General features: G+C 40.1%; 1 protein-coding gene across 7 annotated transcripts in view; it reads left to right on the top strand.

The window, feature by feature from the left end:
* The first annotated feature begins 1,738 nt into the window (after window positions 1-1,738).
* ZNF148 (zinc finger protein 148) overlaps window positions 1,739-26,196 on the top strand; it is a 45,826-nt gene continuing 21,368 nt past the window's right edge. For 2 of the 7 annotated variants that reach the window (XR_008975023.1, XM_057430069.1), the window contains exons 1-3: window positions 1,740-2,034; window positions 24,210-24,555; window positions 25,775-25,900. Coding sequence is in view for 6 of the 7 variants with exons in the window: in XM_057430069.1 (XP_057286052.1) it covers window positions 24,226-24,555; window positions 25,775-25,900 (456 nt within the window). In the remaining variant the exon portion in view is untranslated. Of the gene's footprint in view, window positions 2,035-2,399; window positions 2,598-24,209; window positions 24,556-25,774; window positions 25,901-26,196 lie in introns of those variants that run through there. The other 5 variants (XM_057430073.1, XM_057430070.1, XM_057430071.1 and 2 more) reach the window with 5 other exon arrangements.

Here is a 26,196-nt window from a genome sequence, read left to right as displayed (position 1 = left end):
TACAAGACATGCTTTCTTCTTCATATTACTGTTAATTGCCAAACAAATTTTTCTGAAAAGCAGGTTCCAACTGATGTGTCCTTGGAGAAAGACTTGTGCTCACCCTGCAGAAAGCTTTAATTCCACAGTGTATCTTAAAATAAGGCCTTAGCGCTAAGCTTCCTGACTCAGACTTAATGAAATGCAAAGGATTTTTTTTTGACAGGTAAAAATGAATAGTCACCAAATTAAGTGTCTTTGAAGAAAAAAAAGAAAATCAAAGCTGCACAAACGTACATTTTCGCTCGGTTTCTAAAACTCTATTTTTGGAAATTGAATAGTTTTCCATTTTATTCGGCATGCAGGTTGATAGCGTTTCTTGTATTTATGTAAAATTGTAGATGACTGCATGAAATGTAGCTACATTTTATTAACTCCTTCCTCTGCTTATGCAGAATGAATACTTGACGCAATCATCTTGAAATACATGTACTGCATAAAGCCAGGGCAGACCTTCAAACTGGGCCCTGATGTCATTACTATTTTCTTTTTAATGCAGCTTATTACACTGTAACTCAACGGCACGACCTATGGCTTGCATAAGGATACACAATCTTATTAATGCACCTCATTAAAGGATATGGAAACCCTACATAAAGCTGAATCACCAGGCAGATGCATCTTACTTCTAACAGGACCTGAACGAAGGGCATAAGCTTTGTCATGGAGACAGGGAGATCCTGTAGGACAACCTGGGAATAACTTAAGCTTGTAGCAAAAAGCTTTGGGCTGCTGCTAATTGAATGACTCACAAAGCTAAGCCTGATGAAGCTGGTAAATTTTACCCAATAGAGCTTATGCAGATTTTGGCTTTAATCCGGCAGAGAGTTTAAGCACATGCTTAATTATAAGCAAGTGACATAAAGCAATTTAGTTAAGAATGTGTTTAAGTGCGTTGTTGGCCTAAAGACTTTATTTACAGAAACGTGGAAGAGTTGGTAACCCTTAGAAGCAATGAAGTTGGGAGATGCAAGAGACCAATGCACAGTCAAGAGCTGTAAAGTCGCACACAGTTTAGGTGGACAGCTACTCCACAGAATGCACGGGATTCAAGATTGGCCTCTGGCAATTCTCTACAGAGTTTACTGTGTAGGGTCATGGAGAACATCACGGTTATGGAGATTACAGCGCAGAAAACTCATCTCAGGACTTCCCGATGGCTCTGGAAGTCCCAGGAGTTCCACAGCCAACCCCTCCATAAACACACCCGTGACCCAGTGCCTCCCCCATCAGGCCCGCGCCCCTCTGCCTCAGAATGCCCCGGCCTCACCCGAAAGCAGCGGGGTGCGAGAGGCCAGGGGTTACTTCAGCCTCCTCCCTGGCACCGCCGGACCGTTCTGTTTCCCCGTCCTCCCAGAAATGAAGCCGCTGGAAAGATACCGGGAGTTGGGGGGGCGCACCCCCAGCCTCTCCGGCAGCTCCATCCCCTCCCCGAGGCCTGGCCACCTACGCCGCGCAGCCCGCGGGCCTTTCCCGCCCCACCTTCCTTTAGGGCGCGCACGGGGCAGCGCTCGCCCGGCGGGGCTTCTCACGGCCGCGCCAGCCTCCTGACCCACGCATAACCCGGGCCGCCGGCACCGCCCGCCTCGGTCTCGGTCCCGGCCCCGCGGGAGGCCCGGCCCGGTGCTGCCCGACTCTCCTTCTCCTCTCCTCTTCCCTCCCCTCTTCTCCTCGCCGCGTAGCCGGCCCGCAGCGCCCGAGCACCCGCCGGTCCTCCGGGCGTGTTTCCCATGGTGCACCGCGGCGCGGCGGCGCTCTGGCCAGGCTGTCGCTGTCACCGCCAGGAGGAGGCTGAGGGAAGGCGCCGCTCGCCCCGCCGGAGCAGGAAGGAGCCACCGTCGCCAACTTCCCCTCGGCCTCCCCTTCCCCGCTGCCGCCGCTTCCTCCCCCCCGCGCCCTGCCGCCGCCCCGCCATGCCGGGGGCCGCGGCACGGGCACTCTGAGCCGCCGCCGCGCCCCGGCCCGGCCCGCCTTCTCTTCGCAGCTGTGCGGCCGGTAAGTGCCGCCGGGCGGGAGCGGGAGCTGGCCGGGTTCGGCTGGGCCCTCCTGCCTGCCCGCCGCGGCGGCGGGAGGTGCACGGAGAGCGAGAGAGAGGGAGGGAGGAGGAGAGGTGAGGGGAGGAAAAGAAGGGGGAGCCGCGGCTCAGCTCAGAGCGGCCCGGCGCGGCCCGCTCGCATGGGCCGCGCTTGGCCCCGCTGGCGGAGAGGCCGAGGAGTGGGGAATGAGGAGAGAGGCGGCAGGCGCTCTCCCTCCCCGCTCCTCGCAGCGGGGTGGGCGCCGAGAGCTCCCTTCCTCTCCCCCCGGCCGGTGGCGGGGCTTCCGTGGCAGAGCCGGCCCCCAGCGCGGCGGGGCCGCGGCGGGGCCAAGCAGGCCTCGCCGGGGAGGTCGGTATGGGGCCGGCGCTGCCAGTGGGGCCGTCTGACAGACGGACAGACAAAGAACTGGGGAGCTGCAGACTGACGGACAGGCGGGCTGGCACCGTGTCCCGTTGGCCTCATCTTCCCGGGCGGCCGTATCCTCCCGCTACCCGCGTCTCCATTGTTCCTGGTGTAAGCTAGGTGAAGCGTGCCGACTTGTGAACGTTCATTTAGCTTAATTTTTGGTGGTTTTGTTTTTTTTTTTGAATAACCTTTTCCGAATCTCCTCTCAGGTGTTCTGAGGAAGCTTTTGCAAGGGAGCTCTCTGCAGTGTCGGGAGATGCGAACAAGTGCCGGGCTGGAAGTGGCTGGGAGGGCAGGGGGAACCAGTAGGAGTTGAGGAGAAATCAGTTGGGCTTTAAACACTTTCACTCTTCATCATCTTTTCTCTCCTAACTGCTGCCAAGGCTCAGTTGGGATGAGTGTAGTGATGTCTGTATTAAGCTGGCTCATAAAAAGGAAGACATTTATGTTGCAAATGTAAATAATGTCTCTGGTTACTTTGTTTTCATAAACTGTACAGAACAGCTGTAAGGGTTTCTGCACAATCATAAAAGAAGTAAGTATGTGGAATCCAGTAATCACAGCTTTAGTCTTGCTTTGAAAGTCTTTTTGGAGTATGACCTATCTCTGCATCCATGTGGCATTCTGGTCCAAGAAGTTTCAGATGAGAGAGATGTCTTATTCCTGATGAGCAGCATCTTTGCCATTGGTACAAGGAAAATGACTATGAGGACTATGTTTTTCCTTTTGATAGGATTTCAGTTGCTTTGTTTATTTGCTGTACTTATTCACAGATTATCAGTAATGCTTTATGAGCTTGCTAAAAATACGAACTTGGGCCTGTCACACTTAAACACTTTGGAGGGTCCATATCAGATTTCATCCTTGTAAGTAGTACAACTGCAGTCATTCCCCATGAGTTCGATGAAACATGCCTTCTAAAGGAAAGAGGTGGAAAAAGAGTGCTAATCAATTTTTGATGGAGTTCTTACTGTGTAAGCATCGGACTAGGTAAATGAATGGTCTGATCAGACTTAAAATGCATTCTGCTATGTAAAAAGTTTGCATACCTTCAGGCAGCTTTTCAGTGTTCCCCTTGCAGTGTTTGGGATTTGTGCATGTGTCCAGTGACAGCTGACATCTGTAGAAGCTTTGGTTGTGCTGGGAACTCTAGAGCTCACAAGGCCTGCTTTCCTGTGGATCTCATGGGATCTGCAGCTCCTGGTACAGGGTACAGACAGATTCATAGGAGAGGCGTTCAATCCTGCTTTTATTGCAGTAATTAAGGAAAACTCCACAAAATTAATTTTTCAACTGCACAGTTTCCTGAAAACTGTTGTCATGGCCTTTCTTGATGAATACTCAGCTGAATGTATGTGTTTATTCAGTTTCCAAAAGTATTTTCTTCGTAGCTGTTTCTGGATATCTGCATATCCCTCTTCCTCAAATATGTAGTTAGTCAGTGGGCTCATGTAACGAATAAAGCTAAAAAAGATGAGGCTGACCTCTTGCATTTAGGCTGTCATGTGCACATATATTTTTTCTGTCTTTACTCCTCAGGGTAAGGCCTGAGAGAACAGATATATATGTAATCTGTGTTTCTGTTACTGTTCTTCTTGTTCAAATGTGTTTAATTTCTACTGTATTGCAAACATACTCTATTTATGGAGAATCCCCAATAAAATAGATTAAGAATTCAAAGCATAAGTAGTTAAGTAGCTATTTGAAGAACCACAATGGTTAAAAAAATGGAAGAAAAATTACTCAAAATTCAAAAAGTTATATTGCAGGCTAATTTGTTCATTTGAAGGAACACATACTTCTGTAATACTATGTAGATTCTCAAAAGATTGTTTTCTGTCTCAGTTCAGTTTATACAAGTTTATTTGTATGAGGATTTAAAGCTCTGTGGAGCATGTCCTGGAGACATTTGGCATTGTAAAATCATTGAGGTTGGAAGTAATGCTACAGTTGAACTTTGAGAATACTAAGAATATATTACTGCAGTGAAATAATGGTGACAGTACATCTGAAAGGGTATATCTCACTTCTAGATGGCTTCTTTGCACCACAGGCTTGATAATGTAAATTTGCAAATAGTGACGTTTAGGATATGGGTTGTTAGTGTATGGATTTAGGTAAAATATTTTCAGATCTACTGATGGGGAGGAAGGGTTTGTTGTATTCTAGTATTTAGGGGAAAAGCAGAGTGGGGTTGTCTTCCGTATCTGCTGCTAGAGATCTGTGATGCTTTTTGTGACTAGGATCTTTGTAGAGTCATTCTCTTGTGAGGACTGCTATGTGTCCTTTTGTAAATACTACAAATGGAGACCTGTCTGTATGGACTAGCTTGATAGAGTGGGCCTTAATCAATCCAAACCTCTTTAAAGGTTTAGCGTAATTTAGGATTAAGTTTGATTTACTTTTGGCTCTAATCTAAGATACATTTTTCTTTGTGAAGTAACAGAAGTTAAATAAGAAATAGTGATGTTAGTGTAATGTCTTTGATAAATAAACATACTGCTGTTACCCTAAACATGAAACCAAAGTGTCCAGCTTTCTTGTCCAAACTTAATAGTGTCTTGTACATTAAATGAATGGGACAAGGAGCAAAAAGTAAATGCTGTTGGGAATATATTTTATTTTGAAGACTCTTAAGTGGATCTAACAGAAATAAATGTGTTTTATTTAAAATAAGTACTTTTTTTTTGCCTTTGCCTGGCATTTTAATGAGAGATGCCTTTCAGACCAGCATCATTTATGGTGAAACAGATTCAAACCTCCAGTTTACAGGCTAATCTACACAGCTGAGTGTTTAAAGACAAATGAAGTCCCACAGAGTCTCTGTGGACATAAGCAGCCATGGGTGTCTGATTCTATCAGTTTGCAGGCCCTACGTGAAGGATCAGTACTACAGTTAACTTGCACTTCAATTTGTTAGTTTTTTGACAGAAATACTTCTGGGGAAATAGTGTTTCTTGAAGTACTGATATTCATCAATTTCTTTTCTTTTTGTCACTCCTGTTTATTGGAATCTATGCAGAAACCCTTGAACTAGTATTGAGTTTATACATTTGACTTACTGTTTTTAACAGCTGAGACATAGATATTGACAGGCTATGTCAGCAAAACACAGCCATTGGCTATAATGTATGGCTATATGCCAAGCACAAACTTCTGTCTAACAAAAGAAAATCCATTCAGATTTTCATGAGATTTATTTTCATTTTCACAAATGCTGTTAGTTACTGCATTTCTGTACTTTCCAGAGAAGTTAAAAACACAATTCCATCTGTTTAGCTTGTTAGTACGCTATATACATTTTAAATACACATTTTTTATCATCTGCATAGAACAGAATATTTTATACATCGGCAGTAATGCCGTGAACTATACAAGTGACATAGGCTTAACGTATTTAACTTACAAATTATTGTACAAATTAAGATACAGTAACCAGTATGAGTATTCCAGTGTTGTCTGTGATTAAATTGTCTTCCTCTGATTCCATATAGAGATATTTTTCATGTGTCATTCAGCATGTGGGATAAAATATCTGGGAATATCTGTAAGAGTTTCTCACAGAACTTGATTAAAAGTGTGTCCTAGGGGAAAATTCAGTGTCTTTTAGAAAGACTGTGGAAAGCACAACATGCAGAGAGGTTAGAATCTCCTGATAGCTTCTTCCATATTGTCAGGATTTTATTTTGGGATATGGTATAGAGACTAATACTGCTTTTGCTCAAAAATAATTTTTAGTGTACTCATATTATCAATATGTTAATATATTCAAGGCTGTGATATCAAGAGATAACAGTGTGAATACTGTAATATAGTTAACGTGTTACTAATTTATATCACTTCATGATTTTATTGCATTTGGAAAACAGCAAGCCCTAGCTCTTTATGGAGTATATGTGTTGGCCTGATCCTTCAATTCATGTACTCTACTGGCTCATTAGTATCATGGTATTTGCGTCTTGTCACAGTTTGTGCATAAAGCCTTAAGACAATACTGTCTAATTCTTCACTTGTGACTAGGATGACATTTTTATAAGTGCAGAATTAAACAGTCTGATGATAAAATGAAATTTGTGTGGGAAGAAGTTCCAACCTGCAAACAGCAGTAGGGTATAATTTATGAACAGCCTATCAAGTATGAACTGTTGAGATTTCTTCCGCTGGAAAAAAAAAAAAAAGCCACCACCAAAAAAAAACAAACCAAAAATCAAGGTGCTATAAAATGTCTGTAAACCAAGATAATTTCTTGATATAACACCTGATGTTACTAATGCATAAGGCTGCTGGAATAGGTGTGTAAGTGAGCTTGGATATGATGCTGATGAGCCGCCTTCTCTAAAATTGTTTCAAATGCCAGCTACATCTATTAAGGTAAAAAGATGTATCTTAATGTCTTTGTAATAATTTCCCATAAAGTTAAATTTTGCTACTTATGTACCCCAACATGGATCTAAAAGACATCATTAGAAAGGTTTACAATGCCAGTAACATCATGACCAGGTCATGTTACCTTAGTGCAACAGTTGAAGTGAGAAATATTGATGCTGGGCAAATTTAATGTAGTCATGTGTGCACAAGCAGTGCTTAAGAAGGGGGAACCAAATGTCTTTTTACACTCTCTGAATTTTAACTGCTACGCGATTGCCCTGAAAATTTGCTTTTCTGTTGTTGGGATTAGATTTGAAACAAGAAAATGGTGATATGCTCCTAAAATGTGTGGATATACATCTGTGTATATATAAACCACTTGTCGCATGTATTCATGGTAATGTCTGGCCTAAAGCTCTAGTCACTGAGTATGAGAAATGTTCAGCATAAAGCAAGGTTTATTTTGCCAAAAGATAAGCACCATATTATGTAGATTAGCTGCCTGGGATGTGGCTGGGATCTGTAGTTTGCTGGGAAGGGGCAAAGCAAGTAAGCAACTTCGAAAATCACTGGCTTTCTGCAGGCTTTCTTTGGTTGTGAAAACCATTTAGTCTTGCTTTCGACAAGTGAATCTACTACCGCATTGCAAACATTCTTCAGTTTTGTAAAGGGAGGGGAAAGGGAGCAAAATGAGTATTAAAGCCAAGAAATGAGTACATTTCACAGGATCCATACATGATTTTTTAGTCTGTGCACATTGTAACAGTCAGTATTTCCAGATGTAGTAGATGATTTCAGAGTTTCTTAGATAAAAGTACTCTGAAGCAAATTGTCATCTCTGTTGCTGACCTCCTAAAGTATGATTCTCCTCTGTTACTGACCACAGAAACCGTGGTTCCTAACATAGGTCACTGTTACATATATTTAGTCTGACAGAGACTCACATTTGAGATGAATGAAAATTGTCAGGCTTTTGTGTTGGGTCATTTATAGCACTAAACATTTCTAGGTAGAGCAGTAACTATATAAATAAATGTAAGGATTCTTCTAATTTTGTGTCCTTAAAGTTTCTTTAAACAAATAAGTTCTTGATGAAAGATTCATGAACTGCCAACTCCCTTTTTGCTAGAGTAATAGTACGCATCTTACATTGAAGGACATTTTTGTAATGACCACAGTAGATCAACTGCAGAGGGATGTGGTCAGTCCTTGGGGTACCAAGATGTGATACAGTTATTTTAGACCACAGTCGCTAATCACAGAATGATAGAATAGTTAGGTCTGGAAAGGACCTTAAGTTCCAACTCCTCTAACATGGGTAGGGATGCCTCACACTAAACCATGTCACCCAAGTCTCCATCCAACCTGGCCTTGAACACTGCCAGAGATGGAGCATTCACAACTTCCTTGGAGAACCCATTCCAGTGCTTCACCACCCTTACAGTAAAGAACTTCCTCCTTATATCCAATCTAAACTTTCCCTGTTTAAGTTTGAACCCATTACCCCTTGTCCTGTCACTACAGTCCCTAATGAAGAGTCCCTCCCCAGCATCCCTATAGGCCCCCTTCAGATACTGGAAGGCTGCTATGAGGTCTCCACACAGCCTTCTCTTCTCCAGGCTGAACAGCCCCAACTTTCTCAGCCTGTCTTCATATGGGAGGTGCTCCAGTCCCCTGATCATCCTCGTGGCCCTTCTCTGGACTTGTTCCAACAGTTCCATGTCTTTTTTATGTTGAGGACACCAGAACTGCACACAATACTCCAGGTGAGGTCACACAAGAGCAGAGTAGAGGGGCAGGATCACCTCCTTGGACCTGCTGGTCACACTCCTTTTGATGCAGCCCAGGATACGGTTGGCTTTCTGGGCTGTGAGCGCGCACTGAAGCTGGCTCATGTTCATTTTCTCATCAACCAACACCCCCAAGTCCTTCTCCACAGGGCTGCTCTGAATCTCTTCTCTGCCCAACTTGTAGCTGTGCCTGGGATTTCTCCAACCCAGGGATAGGACCTTGCACTTCTCATGGTTAAACTTCATGAGTTTGGCATCAGCCCACCTCACAAGCGTGTCAAGGTCCCTCTGGATGGCATTCCTTCCCTCCAGTGTATCAGCCGAGCCACACAGCTTGGTGTCATTGGCAAACTTGCTGAGGGCGCACTCAATCCCACTGTCCACATCAGCGACAAAGATGTTGAACAAGGCTGGTCCCAACACCGATCCCTGAGGGCCACCACTCATTTCTGGTCTCCAGCTGGACATTGAGCCGTTGGCCACAACTCTTTTGTGTGTAGCCATCCAGCCAGTTCTTTATCCACCCAGTGGTCCACCTATTAAATTGGTGTCTCTCCAATTTAGAGACAAGGATGTTGTGTGGGACCGTGTCGAACGCTTGCAGATTTTCTAGAGATGTCCATGGAATATTGGCTTTCAACTTAGTTCTGACCTTATAACTGTTTTTGGGAGTAAAATCTAGTGTGAATATGCCCTGCATGAATATTGCTTTAACATATCAAACAAAAATAAATCGTTTTGTACATTAAGAAGTCTGCCGTCATACCTCAAGGAGGAAAGCTTTATTAGGCTGCTGTTCTCAGGAGCTTCCTCTGTCACTAGTGAACCTGACAGTTATGCTCTGTGATTAATTTTCATCCGAGTCAGCAAAGAAAGAGATCTGAAAGTTAAGTGATTGTCTTCTGGGGATAGGAAAAGCTTCTACTGTTAAGGGGTGTAAGGAAATAAGGGAAAGCTACTTGGCTTTATTGTTGCTTTTTTTCTGGTAGAAATTGTGAACTTTTCTTTTTAAGTGACTCATAGAAAAGAATTTTTATGTATTTAAAATGTATTTTTTTATGGTCACCAAATACTTTTATCTGACATGAAATTAAGGGATTGGGAAGGGGGATAATAAAATAGAATTTACAGAAAGGGAGTATACAGAGGATGATCATTCATTTGTCTGAGTAAATTGCTTGAACATGTAGAATAGGTGGCAATTTGTAGACAACACCAGTGGGCTTGTTGCTGTTAAAAGTAGATCATGCAAACCAAGCATGTTCAGGCTTTTCTGATCCCCATCAGGATCCTGTATTCAGCGTTATATACACTGTATATAAGGCATCTTTAAGTATGAGTTTACTGTCACTTTTCAAGGAACAGCAAGGTAAATGGACAAACTGACAGAAGTCCTTGTCTCTCAATTCTTTGCATGACCTTGCAGTATCCTGTCTAATGAGTCTTTGTGTTGTTCCTAGTTTACATTCCGTATGGGTCACAGGACAGGTGTGAGGCTTTCCATAGTTGTGGTGGTGATGACAGTATGGCTGCCTACCCAGAAAGCACGGGATCTGTTGTAGTTACGTGTTACAGACCTAAAATTTGCTGGAACATTGGGCAACTCTTCATTTCCCATCTTTGGTTGGATACAAGTTCAGCAAAGTGGTCTCAGCTCTGGTGCTTGTATCCTGGGTGCCTGAAGTAGTTGCCCTGTTACCTATAGGACGCATCTGTACATTGAGGGAACCTGGGTGAATTCAGCTGAATCAGCAGGTTGAAGGATTTGAGGATTTGAGACTCTGAACGCAGTTGGATGAGAAAATAGTATCTGGAAAGCAGTCTATAAACACAGGACATGCTGGGATTTTCTTCTACCAGAATCCTAAAGTAAGAAGATTTTCTTACTTAACGGATTGGTTTCCTGCTTGCTTACTAATAGAGGTTGTATTAAATGTATTTCACTAAGACTAAGCTTTGTCATAAAGATATGTCACTGTGGATTCTCAGGAATTTCAGGTCTGTTTGGGATGGTAGCTCTTGTTGGCCTATGAGTTAATGGCATCAAAAACCTTAAAAGATTTTTGTTCCTAATGGTTATAAGAGTTATTATAAACATGAATAATATCTTTTGATCAATCTAAATTTCTGTTTTAGTGTATTCTAGCAGTTAATTAGTGAGGATTAGCTGCTGGGTACAAAAGTCATTGAGGTAGAATCCAATTGCCACAACCGTTTTATTCTAAAGGGTATAATCCTAAGAAGTCTGAGGTTTTTTGTGCTTTCTTTTTTTTTCGATTATTTTCCATGTTAGTTAATGGACCAGGATATCTGTGCTATTATTGCTCTTATAAAATGGTTTCTAGACATCTCATGTGTTGGCTTGCCTTGATGTGAAAATGGGCTTAAGTAGTTTAAAATTGTTTGAGAAACGTAAAACTTTAATGAGGAGTAATCACCTTGGGGTATGTAATAGAAGTCACCGGGATTCCTTGTTTATACGGTTCTCAGGGTATCAAGGCGAAGAGTTACCTGGAAGTTCTTGTTGCTGTTGTAGATAGTCTTTTGAAGATGATACACTGCAGAAGCACACTGGTTTTAGTAGTTACTTGATTTGACTTTTTTTTCCTTTGGAGTGAGGATTAGCTAGATTAGAAGAGGCTGATTTACAGTTCTGGAATTTTATGTAAGCAGGATAGGAGTAGTTCTTGTTGATTTAATCAGACCACAAATGTTGGTTATCAGCAGGGAGGTGGTGGATATTTGTTGCAGCAATGTGGGAAAAAAATCTTAACTGTACAGAAGAGTTCTCTGTAAAACTTCTTTGTTGTCTTGGCAAATTTACGTGGCCTGTAACATGTTTGTGTTCCAAGAGGGGGTTTTGAGAAAGTGATCTAGTTGCTCACTTCTATGAATTTAGAGTTTATTTCTACCCTTTACCCATTTGGCTGATTTCATACTCTCCTTAAATACTAACATGTGTCTGTTTATGTGCTGGCTTATTCTTGATTAAGATGTTTAATACTATAGAACCATTGAAAAGACCTTTAAGATGATTGAGTCCAACTGTAAACAGAACATTGCCAATTCCACCACTAAACCATGTCCCTAAGTGCCACATCGACACATCTTTTAAATACCTTCAGGGATGATGAGAAAGAAGTCACATTATTATTTGCCATGGACCAATATCCTCAAACGTATCTCTACTATAGGTCTGCTGGTGTGTGGTGTTAAAGCTCTGTAGCTTATTAAAAAAATGAAACTTTCTATTTATTTGGAGGCATCGCTGGCATGTTCTAGAGAAAGCCTGCATTTGCCCTCTCATTTCTAGTGTGACTCTTTATTACAGAAGAGGACAGAGATCAACATCATCTTTCTGTCCCCATGTGCAGCTCACAGAACTCAGGGCTGGTATGGAAAGGGGTATCAGCTGACAGCATGAATGTTTCTGTTGTAACAGAATGCTGTTTAGGCCACAACAATCCCTGATTCTGATCATTAAAATTGCTCCTTGGGGCCCAGTTCGTAACTGCTTGAATACTTAGAAGAACAGTGATAGATTTTTTACACTGTTTGGGTTTTTTGTTTTTGTTTTTGTTTTTTTTTTTTGTTTATTGCCGGTCAGTGGTCTCCCTGATAGAGAATCACAAGATCCTCTGCTCCTTGAAAGGGCCACCACCAGAACATACTACCCGAGATGCTGCTGCTAATAATACCTAAATCATTGTCACTTCGCTTATTTTTATATATTATTATGCAGCTGTCATCTCTGAATGGTCCAAACACCTTATGGAAATGTCTTGTGCATTATGATTAATAACTGTCACCTGTGATTCTTTTTCTTGCCTCAGGGGATTATTATATGGGTTTATTTTTTTTTTTTTGTGGGTAAGGTAGACCTATGGCATTTGAGGAGTGGAGCAGTCAACAGAGATCTATGTCTTTAAGTTTTAGGAGGGGCTCTTGCAGATCTTCTGGCCCAGACCACTGGTGGCTCTGAAAGATGGCCACTGAAGGTAACACTGTGATGTTTCAAAAACAATATAGAAAGCATAGAATTTCCTTGGTGTATCTGCAGTGCATCTTTTGCTAAAGAGGTATTTGTTCAATCATATTTCAGACTAATTGGATTTTTTGAGGTTATTGTTCCATGTGTAGATGAAAGATATATTTGAAACACAGGTGAAATGAAATATCCATAAAAAATGAAGTTATGCTGGGGTATGACACTGCTTCCTCAGCAGATTTGAATGAGAAAATGTTCCTTGCTGGTATCACAATGTGAAAAGTTAGTCTACAGAGAGCTAACAATATTTTGCAGAATTTTTTTCTAGATGTTGCACAGAATGAAATCTTACCCTGAATAAGTTTATTGTAATGAAGTTAGGGAAAAAGTCTGTTCCTAGTGCATGGGGTGTCCTAAAATCAAAATTGCGGGTTAGGAGAATGGTTTGTCTTCTAAACTACTTGCATAGCTCTTGCAACCCAAGGGTCTGTGTCGAAATAATGCTTTCAAATACTGAAGTAAGAAATACTGCCTGTGCTTTGGAAGATCTGTTTTGTATTGTGATTCATGTCCTCCTCACCTATGGTTTAAATTAGTGTTGGTAGTTTCCTGAAAGTTTTTATTCTGTCATGCATGTAAATGAGGGATGCCTTCCAGAATCTGTGACTGCTTTCGCTGCTCACTTCAAGGTTTTTTGATCAAAGCCTTCTTGATTACACTTTTGTTAACTTATTGTCCAATGTTACTTAGTCTACATGGTTGTATTAAGTATTGGCTTGAATTTTTCAGTAATTGCTAATTTTTGTTAATGAATGTAGATGGCCTTTTAGAAAACAATAAAGCTGAATTAAAGATATTGCAGGCAAGAAGAGAATGTTCTTAAAAGAACAGCTTTAGGTGTAAGTCAAGCATGCAAACATTAAAGTTGCAGCCTTGAGCTTTACCTATGCCATTTTATTTTTACCATCCTCACAATATTACTGTTATATAGCACCTTAATATTACATTGTAGTCTTTTGTGATACATGAGTATTCCCCCTCCCCCCATCCCCGGAAGCCCCTACCTTGAATGTACAGGATACATGCTGCTCACTGAATAAGCAGCTGCTCTGTAATTTGCTTCTTCTCATTTCATAATGTGTTCTCTTACTGTGCTCTCCTTAATCCTCCTCTAAAGGCAGAATGAATGTATTTCTTTGTGAAATTCTGTAACAGTAATGAGCAGGCTTGTGAGGCCCTTATAGATAATTCCTACTGCTCTCTTCGCACCTAAATCCTGGGTGGGTCATTGCCCTTGTTTTCAAGGCAAGGAAGTGGAAATACAGGGTGGGGAATGACTTGCCAAGATAACAGATTTGCCCAACAGCAGTAGCAGAACTGAGAAACAAGCCAAATCTCTTACAGTTCTGTTAAAAAATCATGGTGGTAACCAGTGTTTCTCTTCAGTCTTATTGTCTTGCTTACCTTTTCTTGATGACAGTCCTACATGTGTGCCCCCATTCCTCTAGCCGTTCTCTGCTGAAGTGGCTACTCTATGTTAGCTGGAAACCTACTAGTTGATTGCACTTTCTGATCAGTGGTTAGGTCCCAGGAGAGGCCAGACCCCTCTCGTCCACCTTCTCACAGAAGTTACCTAAGTAGCTGATTTGGGCTTTCTTTTCCATCTTAGGTGTGCTGCCTTCTCCTCCCAGGAGCTGTGCTGGCTGCAGGAACAAGAGTACTGTTAACTGATTAGTTCACCCTTGTGACCTATATTGCATGTTGCTTGTTATTACGAGTATTTCACTATGCCTCAGGGAAAAGAGGTGGATATTTCTTATTTTGTGCCTGGAGAATTGATGCTTGGGAGTAAGGTGAAAGTTTGTGTTTGGTGTGCATGTCCACTGAGGTCTTTAAGAGCTTTTATTATGAAAAAAAAAGACAAGACCAAACCAGCAAACTAACCAAACATACAGCATTGCATTCATCTTTGTATTTTCGGACTGTTGCTGTCACTGATTTAATTGCAGCCTTGAGTACTCAGCATTTATGGTAAGTAAGACCCAAATGTGTCAGGGTAAGCACTCAGAAAATTAGTAAAGTATAATTATTGATCACGTATTTATAAAAAAAAAAAAAAATTAGTAGAAATGGCTTGCGTACACTTGTGCAAGATCTCTGACAGGACCAAGGATAGGATCCTATTTTGCAAGATAACATTCAGCTGCTTAAATGGTCTTGTTCCTTTTCCTGCTCCCTGTGTCCCATTTACACACGTTTTAGCATGTGCATTAAATGGAGCATGAATATCATAAACTGTCTTACTAGTTTCATCTGTTTCTATGGAGCATTCCATTGAGTGTGCTGGAGGAAAAGACACTTTGTAGAAAAAGATACACATACAGATCTCATATGTATCTGTGATCATGTATATCTATGATCCTTTTATAAAAATAAAATAAAGTAATATCAGTGTCAGCAAGCTAGAGAGGTGAATTATGATGAACCAAAGTACCTTAGTTGTGGTAGTCCCTTCAGTATGCTTGCAAACTTCAGTATGTTTGCAAGCAACTTCTTGTGTTCTCCCAGGGGTTTTAGCATATATTATTTTAAGGATTTTTCTTAAAAGCAGTCTGTAAAGGAACACCAGAAATTCTGTTATATATACATATATACAGACCTTTGCCATTTAGGACAGTAGAGTAACTGATAGGAGCAGCAGGTTGACGTCATCTGTGGAATAACACCTAGTGTACTGTTAGTGATGAGGAGATGCTTCACAAATATTTGCAGATGGTAGAGGAGTACTGAGACCCAAGGAATTGAAGGGCTTGTTTAAAAATAAAAATAAAAAGTCACAGTTCTTAAAAAGCAGCATATTTTTCTTTTCCATTTATTTTCAAGGAGTAATTATATGAGATGGGCTGTGAATGCTGAACAGCAAAGGGCCCACCCATGCACCCTGTTTTGAGCTGCTTTGTACGCACTGTCTTTATGGTAAATCCAGTCAGTGAGTTAACCTGGCAGAACATTAATAACTGGCGGGTGAGGGGGAATTGCCAGGCTGGTGAAGTGTATAAACCAGTATGTCTTTATATAAGCATCAGAGGAGACACAAAATGTAGGGTGGACTCTCACAGTTAGGAGGAGGGAGCAGGATTGCCCTTTTCAATGACAGTTAGGTGTTAGATTGGCTCAGCTTTGTCATATAACTGCATTGTTACCAAAACCGAATTAAAAAAACATTTGATATATTATCTGAAATATTTTCATAAAGATTCTGATCCTGGGTAGCCTTAATTATGTGCAGTGCTTGCTTTCCTGTGTATAAATTTCATCGTAAACGTATGATGATTATGATGTGCTTCAGAGTTAGCACTTCCAAGTGCCTGAATTCCATAGTGTAAGGGCAGAAATTCTGCATTGTTCTTCTGGGATTGACTATACAGTGGTAGATACTCCCATATAAATTCTCAAAGTTCACTATTATCTAGTAGTTTATAATGTAGTGTCACAAAATCAGTGTTGTTTAAATAACATTGTCTATGATCTTTAGAATATTAAAGTGTTTGCTACACTGGTGACACCCCTGTGGAGTTTGACATGGTCTAGGACTGATTTTACTACATAGCATATTTAAGCCGTGTTGTTATCTTTCTTCATTAGCATTAGGAATTGCAGACTAATTTGTGACTTTTATACTTTCTTTTTGGAAGACTGATTTTAGGATAAGCAAGATGGCAAGTTTTTCACTCATGGATAATTTTATGCAAGATAATTAGATTTTCTTTGAATAATCCTATTGATTGTAATAGGACTATGCACAGCTCAGTATGAGTGTAAATCTTTGTGGGATCAGGTCCTGTACTGGCATGTTCCGCAACATGGGGCATATAGAAAAAACTGTGCAACAAGCCTTAAGAGTGTTTGTATCATATGTTACATTTTAGGATGTGTTAATTTTATGATCTGTGAACCTTTTCACAGTGATTTCTGTTTGATTGCTTTCTTTTTGCAAGTCAACACATTTTAAATCATTTTTACAATTACTTTTGGGTTAATTTCAAAATCTTTCTTTTAGCTGTGTCGTATTTTTCTGAGTAGGGAGAATAGGTAGTGTTATTTAATGTTCTTTATTAAGAACCATTAGTAGGGTGTTATTTTTTTACTTCCCAGGCTTTTGCAGTATGTTAAAAATTGAACTTTTGACATTGTGAAAGCTAGTTGTGTTTCCTTTTGTATTGGACTATATCCATATTTTAATAGTGCAAATAAATATGTTTTCTGATGTGAAAATACTCAATATGTTTCACGGTCTGATAGGGTTTTCAAGTGGATGTTAGTGTTTCTTCTGGAGAGGATTGCATTGATGGCAGTTTTATTCATGGTAATGATGAAACATTAGTTTTAAAGATGCTATTAAGCCATGTTGCCACCTCTTTCTTCATTAGCACTAGGAATTGTAGAATTATTTGTGACTTTTATACTTTGCTTTAGGAAAAAAGCATTTGAGAATTTAGATACACATTTTTCCCCTGATCTAAATTTGGCATAGCTGTTATAGGTGTGTCTGCGTGACAGCTGTAACTTCTTTGTGTATGTACACTGCATTTGTGGAGTGGTTTCCTGATATACTTTAATATGATATAACAGCTGACTGTTTCTGAAAGCAAGTGGTCCTTTTCCCTCCTTCCTGCTTCTTCATTTGTCCATGTCATGTAGACCCTGCTTGCACAGACCTACTCATCCAGAGGAAAACTAATGGCTCTTCTGGTGGGTATGTTTTTGTCCCACTCTTTTAGTTGCACAATGCTGTGCTCAACCAGTGAAGGCGACAAGAAGGCTTAACTGTGGGAGCAGTGCAGGGTATTACACCTTTGGGCAGGTAGACCATGTGTCAGATTATTTCTCGCAGCTGTACTGTAGAGATTTAGGTTGCCTCTTTCTAAATAAGAGAACACAATAAATGTCCCAGTGCAAAGGCCTTTTGGCTGTTTGTTTGTTTGAATCTTCACTTTCTGGTAGAAGAATATGGACCTCTCTTGGCATGGTAGCTATCATTTGTAGTTGATTTTATAGAAGTTTGTCTACTTAGAAAGGTTTTAGTAGTCACACCTGTAAAACTGCTCTGATTGTGTAGTGATTGGCTTTTTAAAATTTTGAATAAACCTTTCAACAGTGCATTACACTAAATGGGGGGGGAAGAGGAGGGGCGAAAGAATCCATTCTGCACTAGAATTCACATGGCAAGTCTTGTAGATTTATATATGCTATATGCATTTAAGTTTACATTTGAGCACAAATCGTTGTAGTGTGACCACAGAGATGAGCCTTAAGAAGCAAAATATGCTTAGAGGTTTCCATAGGTTGCCTTTTTAAAAATTTATTATATATTAATTTTGTACTAGTAGCCTTTATACAGTTTGTTGTTTAGGCTCTGCATGCACTTGTTCTTTCAAAGGCTGTTGTGGAAGCAAGGATGTGGTAGGAATGTGCTCAGGTACATATTCTGTAGCTTCAGGTATTTGTTCATGAGGAAGTTTGTCTTGTCTTACCTTAAATGAAAACATACTTCCCAAAATGTGGAACTAAAATAATGTGATTGGGCTACTTCCAATGTGAGGTTACCCTGAAGCCATATAACAGCTTCAGTTGAGCTCTGTGTCGGCTTTTGTGATGGGAATCTTGGAGGTAGATGTTTTTGTCAGGACAGTGTCGAGTTGCTAAAGGCATGTTAGAATTGCTGTTGTGCGTCCTGGCTCTTGTGTTCGGGTTGTTAAATCTTAGAAAATATGGTCAAAGGGAGTTATGGTTATATATGGAAGCAATATTTCTATCTCAAGTCTGTGTTAGAATCCTTCAGAAGGAGCTAAGATTTAAGCCAGGAAAATAATCAAATTTTAACAAACTTTCATTTCTGATTTCATTTAGCCTTCCTTTAATCTGCTTTGCTTTGGAAAAATAGTGAGAAGTTAATACAGGAAAGAAGAGGAGTGGGATACAGACACAGAAAGTAGCAAATCCTGCTTTTTAACACTTAAAAGTTGAAGTCTTGAGCTAGCAAACGCAGGAAATTGTTTACAAGTAGAAAAAGCCCATCTTAAAAAAAAAATCCAGCAAAAACTAAACCCAAACCAAGAAAAAACATTAAATGAATTCTATTCTACAAATAGATATTAAAATGCAGATAATTTTCATATTTTGTTTCTTTGTTATTAATCCTTAAGCATAGTTTCTTTTTTCAATTCTCCAGAAATAATCTTTTAAATACAAACTACAGAAACTTAGTGCTGTACATGTGAATTTTATTTTTAAAGTCAGCCCAGTTAGTATCTCTGGGTGCTTGCTCATTAAATTAAATAAGCCTTTACCGTTTGTTTAAGAAAGAAAGCGGAAGACAAAAAACTGTTACCCACTATCAGTTGAAGTAAAGGAAAAGAGATGGACCATGTGTTGTACTCCGGTGGCTAACAAGTTTTGCCACCTCCCGTCAGGGTCTGTGTTCAGCTTTACTTCATAGTATCCACCATCCCAGCAGATGTTTTAAAATCCATTAATGTCTTCTTTTGATTGTATTTTAATTTTTAATTCTGACTTGGGAAGGACATCATGCTTTTCATTTAATATGTTCTCGTTTAAATGGCTGTTTCTTTAATTAGGAGTATTGTCTTTAGCACTCAACTTACTGCACCAGAAATCTTTGGAAAAACTGATGTCAGGGTTACTGAAATGAATAGTTCTGAAGTACTGCCATAAGGTTTGGCTTAGCAGCAGTTTTTGAAATGCAGCAGCATGGTTCACTGGTTGTGGATGTTCTGTAAGCAGCTGCGGAGCACTGCGTGAAGAGAGAAGGTGCTGGGGTAGTCCCAGGAGACCTTTTCTATGCAGTGTCTCCAGTTTCCCCTCTTCTCCCCCAAACTGTGTGCCTGCCCAGGAGGCTCTGCCTGTAGATGTCTCATGTGAAATGTTTTACATAGAAGTAAAGTCTCGGAGAACCTCTGCCAAGCAAAAAGGATACTTTAAAGGTTTTGTTGACAGCTCTTTTTCTGTCAGTGTATAGAGGAACTAGAAATTCAAAGAAAAATAATATGATTATTTTGTGAAGCTTAATAGAAGTTCTGAAATTTCATGAAAAACATTTCTGCAATAAGGATTGCAATGTCTTATGCCAAGAAATGTGCTTATGTGTACATGGTTTGCATTATTGTAGCTTCCTTCAAGATAATATCAAAATAAGTTGATCTTTATTTCACAGATTCATCTTGCACTTAAAGTATTTGTCTAATCTTTGCAGGCTTCGTAAAGTGAGCTTGTTTGAATGCTTTTAACTTACATTTTTTTTATCACACTGTCATTCTTCCAAGAACACTTCTCCTCATATTCAATTTAAATGATAGAAATCCTTTTATGTGAGCCAGAAGGTGTCACTTGACAAATTACATGTGTTTTAGTGAATTGATTGCAATTGGGATGCTTCTTGTTGGATTAATAGCTTACTTTTGTTGGTGGTTTTTCATTTTAAAACAGTACCTGCAATGTCACATAGCTTACATTGTGTTTCGTCACTTAGAATATGCAGCCTAATGCTGTGAATTCTCATTATTTTTCTACGAAAAGCCTGATTTAATAAGCAGTACGCTTAACTGTACCAGCTTCTGATATGACTCAAGATCATAACTGGAAAACAACTTGAATGCTTTCAGTTGCATGACTCTGCTAAGCTAACTAGTCAGAATGAGTACAAAAAAGTTTCCATATCCCTTGCAACTGAGAAAACTAACAAGAGCAGTAAATATCAGTATGTTGCTAGCCTGTCTTCTGAGCAGCTGCTGTATCTTGCCAGCTGTCCTAAGGTTCTGCATTTGCGAGTCTTCCTGCCTATGTTGGTGAGAGTAGCACTATTAAACACTCGGTTTCTCTATCTGCCTTTGTCTGCCTAGCTTTAAGTCCGGGATTCCCACAATCCATACCTAATTTCAGAATGATATGGTGGTATCCTCCATGTGGAACAACCTTCTGTGCTGTGGCTTGAGCAGACAGTGTTCTCACACTTGATACTGTTTGTTCTCCCTTGAATGTGTTTCAGCATCTTGAGTTCTTGTATTCTAGTACCTGTCTATGTCATTCCTCTAAAGAATCTGCAGTGAGATTATGCTGTCGTATTTCTGTAGTGTGGAACAAAAGCGTAGTGATGACAATCTGAGATGTATCCTGACTGTGGATTAATTTGGGATAAAGGCTGAAATAAGTAAATGTATCTGCGTGTTTCCCTTGGAGCCTTTCAAGCTGCATGTTTAAAATTTTCTACCTAAGAAACCAGTCTCAACTTTAGATATTTTGCACCATCTCTCATCAAATAATGACTCCATGGGAGACAGATTAAGAACTTCAGTTCCTGCTCACATTTCTTACTTGGCACAGGTTATTCCACATTTATAAGGCGATAAAGTCATCCTCATTTTCTTCTTTTAGGATGTTGTTGCAAGGTCTCTCTGGGAGATCTGCATTGGTGGAAAAAATACAGCCTTAGCGCTGTGCCAGGGTTTTTCTTTTGTTTGTTTGTTTGTGATATTGCTGAGAAACTATCAGTATGGTTTCCCAGTTACCTCCAAAAAATACTTCATGGGTTATATAATGTCTGCATGTGGCTGTGTGGCATACCGGATATGCATTTTCCCTTGAAGGCATGTGAAGTCTCGTTCTCTTACTATGAAGTGGATTGTTACCTAGCACTACCTGAGTTCATTCAAGGCATTAAGGAATTGTTGTCTGTATTTGAAGTCAGATGCTGTGAAAAGCAAGAGCAAGATTTCAAACTTTACATTAGAACTGCAGAAGAACAGAAAAGGACAAATTGCAAGCATAAGTACTCTGAACAGGAATTTTCCCCATGTTGTCCTCATGACACAGGCATTTTTGGTCCCTAGAATGTGCTTTTTACATAGAAAGGAAGAATATTAACATTTTCTATGGCAATGTCATATATAAAGAGATTTAGCCTGGTGACTCTGACCTCCTGACTTCCAGCTGGGGAAGGCTTACTGAAAAGAAAAGATACCAAATCGTCTGAAAAGCTTTTCTTCAGTGTGCTTCTTAAGTATTTGAAACTCTGAGAAGTCAGAACATCCCGTCTGTCAGCCTTTCTATGATATATTCAGAAATTTAGAACCAGTCACAATAGAGAACAGGGACAAATGTTCTCTCACTTTCAAGTTGTATGACAGGAGTTGCTACTGGAAGATGTTAATGGTGGGGTTTTGGGGGTTTTTTGATTATGTGGTGGGTTGGTTTATTCCTTTCTTTGTTGTTTTTAAGAAATTGAGTGAAATTTACTTTCAGAAGGTTAAGAACTAATAGTAGTATTTGAAACAAAAGTGTAACTAAGGAGAACTTCAAGATCTTTCAGCTGTTTCTGCTGGTGGCTTGCATTCCTGCCAAGTACTCTAGGATCTCACCTGACAAAAGACTGCTGTTTATTTTCTAAACTTAGTGTAGTTTTGTCTATATATATATATATGAAAGTCTTCACAGATGTTTAAGATCATTGAGAATTTCAGAAGACTTTCATGGTGAAGAATATTTCTTTGAAAGTGATGAAATGGATTAAACTGAAAATTGAAATTTACCCATTTGTTTGATCCAGTCTTTTGCATGTTGCTTTTTGCAACTGGCAGGGAGCTATGGTGTTGCAGTTCTGCATGGTGATGGCCCTGCCAGTTCTAGGCAGAGAGACTTGATTTCTTTGGTTATGAGTCATTATCAAGAGCTGCAGGAAAAGCAGCATAGCCTCTGGCTTAAAATTTGAATGGATGGAGTCTTTCACTGTGCTGCACTCTGAGGGGGACAGAATTTGAAGCTGATGAATAACAGCATACCAACATCACTGTCATAATTCTGAGTGCATCAAAATCGTAACACTCCCAAAGAGACCCATCTAATGCTTTGGCTAGCCCCGCTGTGTGTTGTCCAACTCCACTGTGCCTCTGCTCTCATCCCTGTGTCTGCTGTAGCCTTTGTGTAGTTTTTGCTCTCCAGCTGTGGGAAGATAGAGGGATGGGGGGAGGATGTCTGTCTGTCTGTCAGGAGTAGACCAGAGCACTGTGGAATGAGTAGGAGTTACTAGCCTGGGCAGTAGGGTGAAGAAGACTGACTGCTGTGACTGGACAGCCAGTAGGAGCAAGTAGGACAGCTTCCTGCCAAGGAGGAGAGCCTGAAGACTGTCTTGCATATATAAGTAGAATAAGAAGATGCTGCCAATTCCAGCTTCACAAAAGCCTGCCACCATGTGTTAAAAAACAATTAATGTCATGACATTTGTTGGAATATTATGATCTTATATCTGTATGCCAGAAGTCAATGCAGTGGTATTGCTATTCATGACTGGAATTCATATTTCCTGACTAATGCTCCTGCTTAGTGGGTGTGAAAGTAAATGCCTTTTTTATAAACACACTTGACCTCTCTGTAATCTTTATTTGACATATACATTAAGCCAGAAAGCTGTGTTTTCATGGAATCGTAGAATGGTTTGGGTTGGAAGGGACCTTTGAAGGTCGTCTAGTGTCATGTCATGTCCCCCCCACCAAAAAAAAAAAATCAGCTGGATCAGGTGGCTCAGAGCCCTCTCCATGGATGTTTCTGTGGATGGGGCATCCACCACCTCTCTGGGCAACCTGTTCCAGTGCCTCACCACCTTCACAGTAGAGAATTTCTTTCTTATCTCTAGTCTGAATCTACAGTAGCTCCTTTAGTCTAAAACCATTACTCCTTGTACCGTCACCCTAGTAAAAAGTTTGTCCCCATCTTTCCTGTAAGCCTGCTTCAGATATTGAAAGGCTGCTCTAAGATTTCCCCAGAGCCTTCTCTTCTTCAGGCTGAACAACCCCAACCGTCTCAGCCTGTCTTCAGTTGAAGAGGTGCTTCAACTCTCCGGTCATTTTAATGACCATCTTCTGTACTTGCTCCAACAGATCCATGTCTTTCCTATGCTGGGGACCCCAGGGCTGAATGTGGCACTGCAGGTGGGCTCTCACCAGAATGGAGCAGAGGGGGAGACTGCTCTCCCTTGACCTGCTGGCCACGCTTCTTTTGATGCAGCCCAATTTTCCCTCACTTTTAGTGGATATAAAGATGTTCCAGCAGCTACAGTATGCCCTGGGGTAGCAGCAGTGAAAGGGCACTTAAAGGACAAGGAAGTAGGAAGAACATGACCAATATGAAAGAAGCATTTGTAAAAGACAGTCAAAATGGAAAAAGGGAGCAGAGTAAAAAGGGCATACAGGAAAAAAAAAAACAACAGATTTTTGAGGAATGAGAAGGAAGAATTATCTATTGCTTAATTACCAGAATTTTGCCAGTAATCAAAAGGCACTTTGATTTTGAACTTTTTATTTGAAAGTGTTCAGTTGTGTACACATGCATGTGTGTGAAGGGAGAATCTTTTCGTGTTGAACCAAGATGTCCAACTTTTTGCTTTTAGTCAGCTCTCAGGAGTGCATGTGTGTATGTTGAATGCTGACTGAGTTCTTATAAAATGTTTTTAAGTAAAAAATTTAAAGCAAGAGCACCAATTGTAGATGTTTACTATTAAAACTTTCTTTGTAGGTTATTGCACTTAAGAATGAACATTGAAGACAAGCTGGGAGGATTATTTCTTAAATGTGGTGGCATAGACCAAATGCAGTCATCCAGGGCTATGGTAGGGATGGGTGCAGTATCTGACCAGTCTGGAGTGTCGGGAGAACGGCAAGAGGCAGTGCTTCAAGATCGGACTATGGCGCACCAAGAAATTCTTGCAGCAGATGAAGTGTTACAGGAGAGTGAACTTCGACAGCAAGAGATGATTTCACATGATGAACTCATGGTCCATGAGGAGACGGTAAAAAATGATGATGACATCGATGCGCAAGATAGACTTCCTCAAGGGCTGCAGTATGCTGTTAATGTCCCTGTAAGCAATTTCTTTGTGAAATATTGGAGAAATTACTAGGAAGCTTGATCTGGTAGTCTAATCCTACTCTGGCAAGAATCTATTAATTGCTTGTTTGGATTTTGATTATCAAAATATTTATGAATGAATGCTATTTATGAAAATGTCATTTGCTTCTAGGCATGGATAAATTTGCCAATTAAGCATAATCTTTCCGTATCTGTTTTATAAATATTTTATGAGCAGGCTGTTAACCATAGCATTAAAATGTGCTCCTTTAAATATATTTAATGTTCAAGGTTAACTACAAACCAGAATAAATAGCATTATTAAAAGGTGCATACTGTTTATGCTGTTCATAGTACTGTTTAGTTTCTTTTGCTATAGGAAGCATCTTGCATGTTTTCGAAGTATGTGGACGCTTAGCAATTGCATTCACACTGCAGGTTGGACTGTGACACTTCATACATGACCATAAATATTCCCTTCCTTGGTACCTGATAAAAGGTGTACCTCAGCTTTCCCAGAGAGAATGTAGATGACTTCCTTCTGAAAACAGCATCTGGTGTAATGCAGCACATCATCACTGTTACCCTTCAAACATAAAGGAGAGTTACCAGAACTTTAAAATTAGATAGCCATATACACGAAGAATAATCCTCAGAAAGGTAGCGTTGTTAAAACACTACTCTCTTAGATCAGGTAGTTCAGGCATTAGAAGAAAAATATAAGAGTATCATGCTCTTTATTAAAATTTACATTAGGTCAAGATTATTTTTTTTTTCCCCAAAACTTCATTAGTACTGTTTGTTTGTGTTTTTTTTTCCTTAAAAGAAACCAACTTCTGTCTTAAATATATAATAAACTATTCCTTTAAATCTTGCATTGACAGCAACACAGACTAAAGTAAAATAGGTATGAAAACCTGGATGGTTTTACAGATGGAAGTGATTTTAATATGAGAACTGATCTCAAAATCACCGCAGGTCAGGAGGAAAAGAGACCTTGGGAGATGAATGAAGGGATACATCAAAATGTCACTGTAGAAATTAACTATGCCCTTTTTTTATTTAAGGCACTTCTTATTCCTTTCACTTAAATTTCTGAAAGAATGAAGCCACGAGATTAATTCCCTTAGAAAAAGGTTTTCTGTTTCAGCAGTTTGTCATCTTCTAAAATTGAAAAATTGCTTTTCTGTAGTGAGAACCTTACCTGAAACTGGCACTTGGTATCTTAACAGATCAGTGTAAAGCAAGAAATTACCTTTACTGATGCATCTGAACAACAGAAACGAGACAAAAAACAAATACGAGAGCCAGTAGATTTGCAGAAAAAGAAGAAAAGAAAACAGCGTTCACCAGCAAAAGTAAGACATTGATTTGGCAAAACCAAGATTAAAAGAACCTGAAGATTTGGTTGACTATGACTAATTTCATTACTGAAGTAGTTAGGCTGGAAATTGTTTGTTTGCTCAGTAAAGATGCAGCTCTGAAGTTCACCAGAGGCCCAAACCAAAACCTGATATAACAGTGTTTTTCTTTGAACTCTTTTTAGCAACATGAACCCTTGCCATATTTTAACATCTGTCTCTCCAGGCAGTTCTCTCTCCAAATAATTTTTTTTTAAAATTATGAGTAGCTTTGTATACAGTTTATAAATCAT

Source organism: Pezoporus wallicus, unplaced genomic scaffold (assembly GCF_028554395.1).
Source record: "Pezoporus wallicus isolate ANWC-B61680 ecotype Strahan unplaced genomic scaffold, APGP_CSIRO_Pwel_v1 contig_5261, whole genome shotgun sequence".
In the NCBI taxonomy this organism is placed as follows: Eukaryota; Metazoa; Chordata; class Aves; order Psittaciformes; family Psittacidae; genus Pezoporus; species Pezoporus wallicus.
Note: the sequence above shows the minus strand (reverse complement) of the source record. Positions and strands in the feature narration are given on the sequence as shown.